Source organism: Mixophyes fleayi, chromosome 8 (assembly GCF_038048845.1).
Source record: "Mixophyes fleayi isolate aMixFle1 chromosome 8, aMixFle1.hap1, whole genome shotgun sequence".
In the NCBI taxonomy this organism is placed as follows: Eukaryota; Metazoa; Chordata; class Amphibia; order Anura; family Limnodynastidae; genus Mixophyes; species Mixophyes fleayi.
Genome location: NC_134409.1, coordinates 14,665,918 through 14,680,488, shown reverse-complemented (window position 1 = coordinate 14,680,488; position 14,571 = coordinate 14,665,918). Strand labels below are relative to the sequence as shown.

General features: G+C 40.9%; 1 protein-coding gene across 1 annotated transcript in view; it reads right to left on the bottom strand.

The window, feature by feature from the left end:
• The window catches only part of GIPC2 (GIPC PDZ domain containing family member 2), a 74,431-nt gene that overhangs the window by 16,729 nt on the left and 43,131 nt on the right, over positions 1-14,571 (bottom strand). The window contains exon 4 of the mRNA XM_075181965.1: positions 8,206-8,315. Within this exon, the coding sequence (XP_075038066.1) occupies positions 8,206-8,315 (110 nt within the window). The remainder of the gene's footprint in view (positions 1-8,205; positions 8,316-14,571) is intronic.

The window sequence follows — 14,571 nt, the reverse complement described above, 5'->3', positions numbered from 1 at the left end:
AGTAGCTGAGGGGGAGTGCTGACATTGGATTGCTATTTGGAGGCTTCTGGGGTACCTCTTTGGTAAGTTAGCTCTCAATTTAAAAACACATATGTATGGCCCAAATATAGGGACTCTCATTGTTTAGAGTAGGACCATCCTATATGCAAAAGCGCCTTGGCGTGGCAGGATGGCTTAAACATACATTTGCAAATGTGTGCAACAAAGACTTTTGCATTTTTATCTACAGTAGAAATGGCAGATCTGTTGCTGGCTATAGCAGTGTGCTGGGGGAAAAAATGTTGTGTGTATATTCCTTGCAGGATAACCCCACCCTTTCAGCACCTGTTATGGCCTATAAATTGATTTGAGCAGCTTCCACTTTTGTATTTGTCTGAGAGGCATGTTGGTGTCAGTAGCTGAGGGGGAGTGCTGACATTGGATTGCTATTTGGAGGCTTCTGGGGTACCTCTTTGGTAAGTTAGCTCTCAATTTAAAAACACATATGTATGGCCCAAATATAGGGACTCTCATTGTTTAGAGTAGGACCATCCTATATGCAAAAGCGCCTTGGCGTGGCAGGATGGCTTAAACATACATTTGCAAATGTGTGCAACAAAGACTTTTGCATTTTTATCTACAGTAGAAATGGCAGATCTGTTGCTGGCTATAGCAGTGTGCTGGGGGAAAAAATGTTGTGTGTATGTTCCTTGCAGGATAACCCCACCCTTTCAGCACCTGTTATGGCCTATAAATTGATTTGAGCAGCTTCCACTTTTGTATTTGTCTGAGAGGCATGTTGGTGTCAGTAGCTGAGGGGGAGTGCTGACATTGGATTGCTATTTGGAGGCTTCTGGGGTACCTCTTTGGTAAGTTAGCTCTCAATTTAAAAACACATATGTATGGCCCAAATATAGGGACTCTCATTGTTTAGAGTAGGACCATCCTATATGCAAAAGCGCCTTGGCGTGGCAGGATGGCTTAAACATACATTTGCAAATGTGTGCAACAAAGACTTTTGCATTTTTATCTACAGTAGAAATGGCAGATCTGTTGCTGGCTATAGCAGTGTGCTGGGGGAAAAAATGTTGTGTGTATGTTCCTTGCAGGATAACCCCACCCTTTCAGCACCTGTTATGGCCTATAAATTGATTTGAGCAGCTTCCACTTTTGTATTTGTCTGAGAGGCATGTTGGTGTCAGTAGCTGAGGGGGAGTGCTGACATTGGATTGCTATTTGGAGGCTTCTGGGGTACCTCTTTGGTAAGTTAGCTCTCAATTTAAAAACACATATGTATGGCCCAAATATAGGGACTCTCATTGTTTAGAGTAGGACCATCCTATATGCAAAAGCGCCTTGGCGTGGCAGGATGGCTTAAACATACATTTGCAAATGTGTGCAACAAAGACTTTTGCATTTTTATCTACAGTAGAAATGGCAGATCTGTTGCTGGCTATAGCAGTGTGCTGGGGGAAAAAATGTTGTGTGTATGTTCCTTGCAGGATAACCCCACCCTTTCAGCACCTGTTATGGCCTATAAATTGATTTGAGCAGCTTCCACTTTTGTATTTGTCTGAGAGGCATGTTGGTGTCAGTAGCTGAGGGGGAGTGCTGACATTGGATTGCTATTTGGAGGCTTCTGGGGTACCTCTTTGGTAAGTTAGCTCTCAATTTAAAAACACATATGTATGGCCCAAATATAGGGACTCTCATTGTTTAGAGTAGGACCATCCTATATGCAAAAGCGCCTTGGCGTGGCAGGATGGCTTAAACATACATTTGCAAATGTGTGCAACAAAGACTTTTGCATTTTTATCTACAGTAGAAATGGCAGATCTGTTGCTGGCTATAGCAGTGTGCTGGGGGAAAAAATGTTGTGTGTATGTTCCTTGCAGGATAACCCCACCCTTTCAGCACCTGTTATGGCCTATAAATTGATTTGAGCAGCTTCCACTTTTGTATTTGTCTGAGAGGCATGTTGGTGTCAGTAGCTGAGGGGGAGTGCTGACATTGGATTGCTATTTGGAGGCTTCTGGGGTACCTCTTTGGTAAGTTAGCTCTCAATTTAAAAACACATATGTATGGCCCAAATATAGGGACTCTCATTGTTTAGAGTAGGACCATCCTATATGCAAAAGCGCCTTGGCGTGGCAGGATGGCTTAAACATACATTTGCAAATGTGTGCAACAAAGACTTTTGCATTTTTATCTACAGTAGAAATGGCAGATCTGTTGCTGGCTATAGCAGTGTGCTGGGGGAAAAAATGTTGTGTGTATGTTCCTTGCAGGATAACCCCACCCTTTCAGCACCTGTTATGGCCTATAAATTGATTTGAGCAGCTTCCACTTTTGTATTTGTCTGAGAGGCATGTTGGTGTCAGTAGCTGAGGGGGAGTGCTGACATTGGATTGCTATTTGGAGGCTTCTGGGGTACCTCTTTGGTAAGTTAGCTCTCAATTTAAAAACACATATGTATGGCCCAAATATAGGGACTCTCATTGTTTAGAGTAGGACCATCCTATATGCAAAAGCGCCTTGGCGTGGCAGGATGGCTTAAACATACATTTGCAAATGTGTGCAACAAAGACTTTTGCATTTTTATCTACAGTAGAAATGGCAGATCTGTTGCTGGCTATAGCAGTGTGCTGGGGGAAAAAATGTTGTGTGTATGTTCCTTGCAGGATAACCCCACCCTTTCAGCACCTGTTATGGCCTATAAATTGATTTGAGCAGCTTCCACTTTTGTATTTGTCTGAGAGGCATGTTGGTGTCAGTAGCTGAGGGGGAGTGCTGACATTGGATTGCTATTTGGAGGCTTCTGGGGTACCTCTTTGGTAAGTTAGCTCTCAATTTAAAAACACATATGTATGGCCCAAATATAGGGACTCTCATTGTTTAGAGTAGGACCATCCTATATGCAAAAGCGCCTTGGCGTGGCAGGATGGCTTAAACATACATTTGCAAATGTGTGCAACAAAGACTTTTGCATTTTTATCTACAGTAGAAATGGCAGATCTGTTGCTGGCTATAGCAGTGTGCTGGGGGAAAAAATGTTGTGTGTATGTTCCTTGCAGGATAACCCCACCCTTTCAGCACCTGTTATGGCCTATAAATTGATTTGAGCAGCTTCCACTTTTGTATTTGTCTGAGAGGCATGTTGGTGTCAGTAGCTGAGGGGGAGTGCTGACATTGGATTGCTATTTGGAGGCTTCTGGGGTACCTCTTTGGTAAGTTAGCTCTCAATTTAAAAACACATATGTATGGCCCAAATATAGGGACTCTCATTGTTTAGAGTAGGACCATCCTATATGCAAAAGCGCCTTGGCGTGGCAGGATGGCTTAAACATACATTTGCAAATGTGTGCAACAAAGACTTTTGCATTTTTATCTACAGTAGAAATGGCAGATCTGTTGCTGGCTATAGCAGTGTGCTGGGGAAAAAATGTTGTGTGTATGTTCCTTGCAGGATAACCCCACCCTTTCAGCACCTGTTATGGCCTATAAATTGATTTGAGCAGCTTCCACTTTTGTATTTGTCTGAGAGGCATGTTGGTGTCAGTAGCTGAGGGGGAGTGCTGACATTGGATTGCTATTTGGAGGCTTCTGGGGTACCTCTTTGGTAAGTTAGCTCTCAATTTAAAAACACATATGTATGGCCCAAATATAGGGACTCTCATTGTTTAGAGTAGGACCATCCTATATGCAAAAGCGCCTTGGCGTGGCAGGATGGCTTAAACATACATTTGCAAATGTGTGCAACAAAGACTTTTGCATTTTTATCTACAGTAGAAATGGCAGATCTGTTGCTGGCTATAGCAGTGTGCTGGGGGAAAAAATGTTGTGTGTATGTTCCTTGCAGGATAACCCCACCCTTTCAGCACCTGTTATGGCCTATAAATTGATTTGAGCAGCTTCCACTTTTGTATTTGTCTGAGAGGCATGTTGGTGTCAGTAGCTGAGGGGGAGTGCTGACATTGGATTGCTATTTGGAGGCTTCTGGGGTACCTCTTTGGTAAGTTAGCTCTCAATTTAAAAACACATATGTATGGCCCAAATATAGGGACTCTCATTGTTTAGAGTAGGACCATCCTATATGCAAAAGCGCCTTGGCGTGGCAGGATGGCTTAAACATACATTTGCAAATGTGTGCAACAAAGACTTTTGCATTTTTATCTACAGTAGAAATGGCAGATCTGTTGCTGGCTATAGCAGTGTGCTGGGGGAAAAAATGTTGTGTGTATGTTCCTTGCAGGATAACCCCACCCTTTCAGCACCTGTTATGGCCTATAAATTGATTTGAGCAGCTTCCACTTTTGTATTTGTCTGAGAGGCATGTTGGTGTCAGTAGCTGAGGGGGAGTGCTGACATTGGATTGCTATTTTGAGGCTTCTGGGGTACCTCTTTGGTAAGTTAGCTCTCAATTTAAAAACACATATGTATGGCCCAAATATAGGGACTCTCATTGTTTAGAGTAGGACCATCCTATATGCAAAAGCGCCTTGGCGTGGCAGGATGGCTTAAACATACATTTGCAAATGTGTGCAACAAAGACTTTTGCATTTTTATCTACAGTAGAAATGGCAGATCTGTTGCTGGCTATAGCAGTGTGCTGGGGGAAAAAATGTTGTGTGTATGTTCCTTGCAGGATAACCCCACCCTTTCAGCACCTGTTATGGCCTATAAATTGATTTGAGCAGCTTCCACTTTTGTATTTGTCTGAGAGGCATGTTGGTGTCAGTAGCTGAGGGGGAGTGCTGACATTGGATTGCTATTTGGAGGCTTCTGGGGTACCTCTTTGGTAAGTTAGCTCTCAATTTAAAAACACATATGTATGGCCCAAATATAGGGACTCTCATTGTTTAGAGTAGGACCATCCTATATGCAAAAGCGCCTTGGCGTGGCAGGATGGCTTAAACATACATTTGCAAATGTGTGCAACAAAGACTTTTGCATTTTTATCTACAGTAGAAATGGCAGATCTGTTGCTGGCTATAGCAGTGTGCTGGGGGAAAAAATGTTGTGTGTATGTTCCTTGCAGGATAACCCCACCCTTTCAGCACCTGTTATGGCCTATAAATTGATTTGAGCAGCTTCCACTTTTGTATTTGTCTGAGAGGCATGTTGGTGTCAGTAGCTGAGGGGGAGTGCTGACATTGGATTGCTATTTGGAAGCTTCTGGGGTACCTCTTTGGTAAGTTAGCTCTCAATTTAAAAACACATATGTATGGCCCAAATATAGGGACTCTCATTGTTTAGAGTAGGACCATCCTATATGCAAAAGCGCCTTGGCGTGGCAGGATGGCTTAAACATACATTTGCAAATGTGTGCAACAAAGACTTTTGCATTTTTATCTACAGTAGAAATGGCAGATCTGTTGCTGGCTATAGCAGTGTGCTGGGGAAAAAATGTTGTGTGTATGTTCCTTGCAGGATAACCCCACCCTTTCAGCACCTGTTATGGCCTATAAATTGATTTGAGCAGCTTCCACTTTTGTATTTGTCTGAGAGGCATGTTGGTGTCAGTAGCTGAGGGGGAGTGCTGACATTGGATTGCTATTTGGAGGCTTCTGGGGTACCTCTTTGGTAAGTTAGCTCTCAATTTAAAAACACATATGTATGGCCCAAATATAGGGACTCTCATTGTTTAGAGTAGGACCATCCTATATGCAAAAGCGCCTTGGCGTGGCAGGATGGCTTAAACATACATTTGCAAATGTGTGCAACAAAGACTTTTGCATTTTTATCTACAGTAGAAATGGCAGATCTGTTGCTGGCTATAGCAGTGTGCTGGGGGAAAAAATGTTGTGTGTATATTCCTTGCAGGATAACCCCACCCTTTCAGCACCTGTTATGGCCTATAAATTGATTTGAGCAGCTTCCACTTTTGTATTTGTCTGAGAGGCATGTTGGTGTCAGTAGCTGAGGGGGAGTGCTGACATTGGATTGCTATTTGGAGGCTTCTGGGGTACCTCTTTGGTAAGTTAGCTCTCAATTTAAAAACACATATGTATGGCCCAAATATAGGGACTCTCATTGTTTAGAGTAGGACCATCCTATATGCAAAAGCGCCTTGGCGTGGCAGGATGGCTTAAACATACATTTGCAAATGTGTGCAACAAAGACTTTTGCATTTTTATCTACAGTAGAAATGGCAGATCTGTTGCTGGCTATAGCAGTGTGCTGGGGGAAAAAATGTTGTGTGTATGTTCCTTGCAGGATAACCCCACCCTTTCAGCACCTGTTATGGCCTATAAATTGATTTGAGCAGCTTCCACTTTTGTAATAATTAACAGTATGCAAGGCCAGCAGAGGTGCACTGGGTGCCCCACTCTCCACACCCCTACGGCCTTTCATTGCCCTAACTCGCCCACCCCACCCCCTACCCCCCTCCGCTGCTTCTTTCCCATACTTGTACACGCTCCCGGAATGTGGAATGTCCAGTAGATCTCCCGGAATTCTGTGAGAGCAGCCTATTCTCCCGCATTCTGCCAGCCTCCTAGTGGGCAGGATGGGAGCCTCCATGATGCAATTAGCTATGAATCACGTAATAATCATCTAATGCATCCAGCCATCTCAATTATACAGTGCCCCAGGCTTGGAGGGGGGTTTTCCAGGCACTAGGAAACCTCCCCTCGGTTTGCCTATGAGGGGCTAGCTAGACTCGGAGGAGGGGGTCATATGCCCCCCCCTCCCTGGGTGCTTGTCGCATAGTGAGCTACCTTGGGCTGGGTCACTAGGTTTCCTTTAAAATGTTCCTAATAGGCTGCTGAGCCGAGTCTCACCCCCCTCCCAGGCTAAAATTTGCCAGCCAGCCCCTGGTGGGTCTTTACTGTGGCCTCACTGGTAAGGAGCTGGCAGCTGCTCCTGCTTCATGTCTGCGGCCGGCGGTCTGTGTGGGGCCGCCACTGGGAAAATAAAAAAAACACTGAACGAGTGACACTATGTCACTCATTTAGTGTTTTAGGTGCCCCTGAATCCTTGGCGCACTTGTCAACTGCCTAGTAGGGCCAACCATGTCAGTAAGCTCATTTGAAACAATTTGCCTAACTTTCTGTAAAAAGAAAAACTTGTATAGATGGGTCTGAAATGCTTTGTTTGGTAACAGGACATTTGCTTAATGTCGCACTTTGTTTGGTCACAGTGAAGGCAGCCAATCTCACACGAACAGCAGTGACACATGTGAATGAGTTTTTACGCAAAAAAAATGTTGTTGGATCTTTAACAGCAGCTTCTGAGTGACGTACATTATTATTGTTCATGTGAACATCAGCCACGGTGCAGAAAACAGATTATAGGTTCCCCCCCCCCCCCCCCCACCCCCAGGACATTGGGAATTACTTATCTGGATTAGCCCTAACAGGAGGGTGATTGGATTGAATGAATATGAAAGTTGTAAACACATATCGGGAAGTAATTAACAAAGGCATTGTTCTACTTCTCGTGCTGATGAATCTCTGTCCTGCTACACTCTTCTAAAAGTAATAATAATATTGGTACTATTATAGAACTTGTAATTCTTTATATCTCTATTAAAAAGATCAATAAATAAATGGGGGTAGAGTATAGCAATATCTAAGAAAAGACCTAGTGATTCCCTCTGTTATATTATATTCTAGTCTCTTGCTTGGTAAAAACTTTTAGAGATTTAAATGTGGAGATTTAGACTGGCAGAAATACACAGCAGCTCACGGGTACAGCTGCGAGCAATTGTTCTAGATAAAATTTACTGTACAGACTGTACAAAACGATTATGTGCCTTAGCTACAAGGGTTAATTGTTATTCTTACAGGTGATGAGCGCACGCACCAAGAAGAAACCAATTTAAGTCTAGTTTCTATTTCACCAAATCAGCATACCCTGTATATGTACTATGGCGCCCTCTACTGGGAAAAATAAATGCTCTATGCCAGAACTGCTGAAACCCAGTCCTCAAGAGCCACCAACAGGTCATGTTTTCAAGATTCCTGTCTGTAGAAACAGGTGGGACAATTACTGACCCAGAAAAATAGATGAACTCACCTGTCTATGATTAAAGAAATCCTGAAAACATGAACTGTTGGTAGATTTTGAGGTCCTAGTTTGTGCACCTCTGCTCTATGCTGCTAAATTACCTTTAACATCTTAACACATTTTAAATAGCAAATCCTCTGTTCCTTTTCCATGTAGCATCTAGCTAAACTCAAATACTGGAGATTTGTAAGAGTTCTAAGCTGTGATAAGACTGACCATTTCTTCCACGGTAGCTGGACCTTTAGATCGTAACCGGAGGGTCTCTCGTCCGCTGGAAATTTTACCTTCTGTTGTTTTTCCACCTTTTGTTCTTGGCTCAATCATTTCTGGGGAAAAAAAGAGAAATTATTTTGGTGGTACGTACGGAGGGGCATGACAGGGAAATAAGAATCCATTGAAAACAAACAGAGAAACATGTTGCATCTAATGTATTGTTAAGGTGTCAGCACATTTTATTACACTTATACTTACAATCCTGGATTATCACCTCTCAGCATGACTATCAAAGCTTGAACCTCAATAAGTTTTTTTACAAGCTACTGTAAGGAATTAAAGCTTGCTTTTTATTGTCTTGGAAAAAAACAAGCAAATACCATGCCGAAGACTAAGGCAAAGCAAGACTAGTACGCAAAGGGATATTCTTAAAACATAAAGAATGTATTGATTAGAGAACATAAACTTGTATGGCATGTACCACAACTGTAGTACCACTTATGACCATCAGGTGGCAATACAGAGCCATTCCATTCGAACCATATATCTCTTGTACAATGTAGTTTGTAAACCACATTAAGACAGGAGTTATATACATTATACTGGTTAATATATAATATGTATGCTATGCATATATCTAAATGTGAGTGGAATGCTGCCCATGAGAATCCTGCGTTTCCCCTGTAATAGTTACCATCCTACCATACCTCTAACACTACATGACATATGATATATGGTTCTGGATCAGATAATCATCAGCATCAGGGTTTAATGTCATTCAATTTTCCAGCAATCAGCGGGACCAAAATATTGATATGTTACCTATGAAAGGTACTGCTGTTACAAGCTGTATAAATGTATATCATAACAGTTCATCATCATCATCACCAATTATTTATATAGCGCCAGCAAATTCCATAGCACTTTACAGTTACCGTAATATCGGCTATTATTTCCAGCCGCGTAAGGTCTGAAATGTAACGACTGTGATACAAACGTCTCTCGTTTCCCAACAAGGGAGGTGGTTTACCTTGCGCACTATGATATTGTTCAACTATCAAACATTATATAAAATGATGTATGTTTGTTTTTCTTTTTTTAAATCTTATCATGGAACAGTAGGTGAAATATCTGCTGTAGATTCATCTTCCTACCAAACTATAGTTAAAAAATCAGTAATGCTTCCTCTTATGTTCTGAATGGCGAGATAGATCAATCAGTATGTTTGATCTTTTAAGCCAATCAGAAGCAGATATTTCACCAAACTGCCGGCAGTTGCGCTGTTTTCAATCCGCCACACATTGCCAAGCGTTTTTCATTGCAGTCTTACACTGCCCTATAGTAAACATGGCGGTTTGAAGCACTAAACCGCTGGCGATGTGTGGTGGTTTAAAACCACCAAACTCGATTTTCAGTAAATCTTCCATGCCAATCCCGGGCAAATCACTAATCTAGTTTCACTTCTCAACTGTTACCTAATATATTTCTAATTGATAGTTGAAAATACAAAGAAGGATCTATGGGATCCTGCATTCAATTCCCAAGGAACATTTTTAGCAGTAAAATCAAGTCAGACACAAATGTCCCTACAGTGATTAGATCATTAAAGAAGAGATCCCAAAATACAACTTTTACTAAGGGCTCGTCCACACCTATCGGCTGTTAACGCGTGATATGCTTCATCCGGACCCGCTAGCTGCGGGGCCATGTTAGCGCAAATCACAAGTCCCACCGTCCCAGGCGTTCCGGTACAGTAGGCAAATGTGCTAAAACGCATCTAACACGCATGTTTATTTTCATGTGTTTTGAGCTTTTTCCCAGCACATATGTGTAAGAAAACAGAAACATTTGCAAATAATCTACATAAATAACCATTACCAGGCGACCATTTAAATCCATCCAAAACATATCATTTAGAAACATATGGTACAAATCCATTTGCAAGCTAGTAACGGGAATGTAAGGTCTATAACATATGAGTCTGCTGGACCCGATGACATTAATTACTTTAAAGTCATGTTAAGAAAAAGGATTAATGAACAAGTGATGTAAACACAGCTCACGTGGGATGTTCATTGCAAAACCACAAAGTGCTTTGTGACAATAACTGGAACAGGATAGCACTAAACGGTCAATAAATAAGATATATCTCCTAATTGTATCATCACATAATGAAGAGGGAGCTCCTGCTTAATCTGGGTCTGTCTTACATACCCCGAACCTTACAGGAAGCATCGGAATCTGAGAAGTATTTGGCAAAAAGACAACATTTGTATTATTCAAAACTGTTACTACTGCCCGAGGGGGCAGAACCAATTCTTTCAAAGGTCTCCACAGGAAAGGGCTGTAAATAATTATAAGGAAGTTAGTAACATGCCCCTTCCACACAGATTTTTGCCATTTTGAAACCACCCATGAAGAAAAAAAACAATCTCAATAGAGTCAACATATCCTATTTGTTTGTCAAAAAGTATTAAAAATTCACAAAGAACTGGACATGTTTTCTCTTTTTATTTTCAAAACAAGATTTTTCTTTATTTAAATGCAGATTGTTTTTATTTATTTACCAAGTACATGTAATGGTTTGTTTGCATGCTCTCTCGTGTTCTTTCTATATACAGGTTACGTTGTTTTGTTTTGTTTAAATTTTAGAACTTTATTGAACAATAATAAAACACACAATTGAAACAGGAAGTTTTGGAATCCATAATTGATGGAATTTCTTGATTACAAGTTTAAGAGTTGAGTGTAGATTAATGTATCAATTGTAAATATATGAGTTCATTATGGGTGGTAAAAGACCAAAGACGTTTTTGGTATAAAGTTGCTAGTACAGCCCTCCAGATTTATGTCAATTTGATCCATGTGTGTGATTTAAAACAGAAACATTACACATATCTTAAAAAATGACTGATAAAAGACAAACAGCAAATACTGTTTGTCAGCTAATGTGGGGGTAGATTTAGCAAACTGTCTAAATAGGAAAAGTGGAGGTGTTGCCCCTAGCAACCAGTCAGATTCGATCTATCATGTTCTAGAATGTACTGGATAAATGATAGCTGGAATCTGATTGGTTGCTTTGGGCTAATGTGGGGGTAGATTTAACAAACGTTCTAAATAGGAAAAGTGGAGGTGTTGCCCCTAGCAACCAATCAGATTCTATCTATCATGTTCTAGAATGTACTGGATAAATGATAGCTGGAATCTGATTGGTTGCTTTGGGCAACACCTCCACTTTTTCTTTTCAGAAGATTTGATTAATCTACCCCTTGGTTTATTTGCTTGTTGACACAAATCACATTGTCTACTTATTCTGAGCACTATTATTCAATTTGCTGACTGGAAAAACACACAATTTCCTATAGCAGAATTAGAGCAAGTGTTTATATTTCCCAGTAATTTTATTAGCTCACAAGTTCTGCTAAAGTCATGACCTGTATCCAAGAACAAGACACGTTTATGTGTCACTCTCTGTGAGAACTTCAGATCGCTACTAGTGCGACATTAAGCAGCTCCAGGACGTTCTATCATTTCTCAGAAATACAAGTGTCCAGTATGCTTCTCATTTTCCTGGACAGCAGCAGAATTAAATATTTTCTGCAGAAAGCACAAATTAAAACCACTCACCTATCAAATAATAGTAAATTGGATTCCCACCTTCACATGGCTTTCATTTATGGGTTTGTGCATGTTTTCTTGCAATTTTTTTTTTCTTTTAAAAATACTTTTGCCCTTTCGACTTCCTTCCTTCCACATAGATCTGCTCATTTTCACTGCCCTTGGATGTGACGCAAATCTGGTTTGAACTTTGCATTAGCTACAATTAGCTGCTCTTGGATGCTACACAGATCAGCTCCACGGAGCTGATCTGTGTAGCATCCAAGGGCAGCAAGGTACTGTCTATATAACAACTTACTGAAAAATACACAAAGAGTCCGATAAGATAAAGCAATGTATAAAGTATAGGTTACAGGAGGATGTTTGTAAGCCAATAAATGGTGCCGACTCAATTTTAACGTTTCTTTTAATATCCTCCAATTTATAATAAGTTGATTTGCTAAACATTTTATTCATTTATCTTCTCTGTCACAGCCCTGTGCTCACACGAGTGGACAGGTCCCCACCTCCCTTAAGATTCGCACAATCGTCTCCTGCGTCTTCAGCCATTGCTATGATCTAATTGGCTATGGATTGATTCAGCTCCGCCCACTTCAAAACTGCCTGGACATGGATATACAGAAGATGAAAACTAATACCAAATAGGTGCCCTGACCTTATATGCAGGTGCTAAAACATACTACCAAATTTTTATTTACTCCCCTTCAGGAGATCCCATAGGGTAGGTCAAGTGCAGACGCGAACATAGCCACAGCCCTTGCTGTAGAATAGCGCAATTCGCGGCACTGCGCAATGGGAGGCAGGGTAGGGAGGGCGCCTGTTCTCTGAGAGACTCCTGGACATTCCAGGAGAATAGACAAGTGTGTGTTAAACAGCTTAGCATGAGCATTACAGTGTACAATGTCAGACGACTGGAGATGCTGTGGCTGCCATAACTTTTGGATGGCAGGAGGGTGGTCGCGAATGAAGGACTCTGTCCCAACAGCTTTGTCCCGTTCGGTGAGAAAGTTGGTAAATATTTTCTGCTAGAGCAGCAGTGAACGGGTTGAACGAAGGTTTCTGGAGGGAGGAAGGGCAGACTGGGGCTTTAAATGTGCTAGACACGCCCCCTGCTTGTGATCACGCCCCCATCATGACTTGTTCACGCCCCTGTCGTTAGGTGGTCACGCACCATGCCCCGATACCATCTACCCAAATGTTGGGAAGTATGTGTGAAACATGAAATAACTGAAATGTTTATTTAAAGCAGCAATCCCATGAAATAAATCACTGTTGCAGGCTATATGAAGAATGTCGGTATTTACCATTTAGCCTTTAAGACTACTATTAATGATTAATGATGCTAGATTTAGGTGCTTCTCTACCTAAACAAGCAGACAGCTAGGCAGAGTGGCTTTGCAGAAATGCACAATGTGGATTGGTTCATACATACAAAGGGGCGGGGCCAATAATGGCAGGATTTGTTCCTAGTAAAATTCCTTTGAAAGCCAACATGTGGCGGCCCCTTTTCCACTACAGATACAGAGATACTTTACATTTAAGAACCAAACAGTATTTACATATTGAATATATATATTTACTTTTTTTACAAACAAATGGAACATTGCTACAGTATTTGTGGAAATAACATCTACTTTTCCTGTATGCAGCAAAAGCTGTGTGGCTGGAAAACAAAAAATGGCTGCCAGACACAGACACAGTCTGTCTGCTTCTGAACCTCTCTGCTCACTATATCCTGTGTCATGTGACTGTGGTTGCTATGGTAGTCCAGAATCATAACTCATTCATGGCCAAAAAAACAAGAGAAATAGTAAATATCATCATTTATCTTATAGCCTGCCACAGTGATTTCTAATATAAACGAACACACCTGATTTTGTCAACAGATTGCTGCTTTAAAAGGAATGATTGAAAAAGTTTAAAATGGCCTTAGTACTTCGTTATTTTCTTGACTAAAAAGGATCTTGCTAACTTACAAATGATGTAATAAGTAGGTTAGGAAAACTGAATTAAAATGATGAAGAATCATTTTACAAAGTGAATGACATCTTTGTAATGTAAGATATCCGTGCCCTGCTTTGCTACCCAGAAACATTCCTACCATTGTGAGCTACAAGCCGAGTATACATTACCGCAGAACAGAAATTCCACTTCCTCCGTGTACTTTGCAAATGCCAGCGCTGATCTAATTAAACAGAAAACTCATACCGCATACATAAATGTACAACATTAGCGTATAAGCAGAATGTTACATTGTTCCCTTGTTACTAGATTCTATTTATCAAAACATGCCCTTTACGTTACTTGCTTAGTTTCTAAATCAGACAAATCCCTTCTATTAAACACAGAATCTGGGGCTAATTGGCAGGTAAATGTTTTGCGCAGATCCAAACTCACAGAAATAAATGGATTTTTTATAATGTTACAGCGCCATCTAGAGGACAATATTGGTAAAACACAAGAAAGTAAATTTTTATATAGAACATGCAAGTATAATATATACTTCTGCACAAATGGTTTATTATTAGAAAGGGAAAGAATAAACTTTAAGCAAGCATGGTGACAGAGAGTTATGGATTAAGGTGACAGTTACCATTCAGGAACTGTAGCTGTGTTGAATAGTTTTATTCTTAAAACGCCTAAAATGCACTTATTGGTTTCCATATACTCAGTACCTGCCTCATTGCGCTAAGCATGCACAGTGACAGTTTTAGCGTAAGCATTAGCATTTTGGGGGATATTTATAAAAAG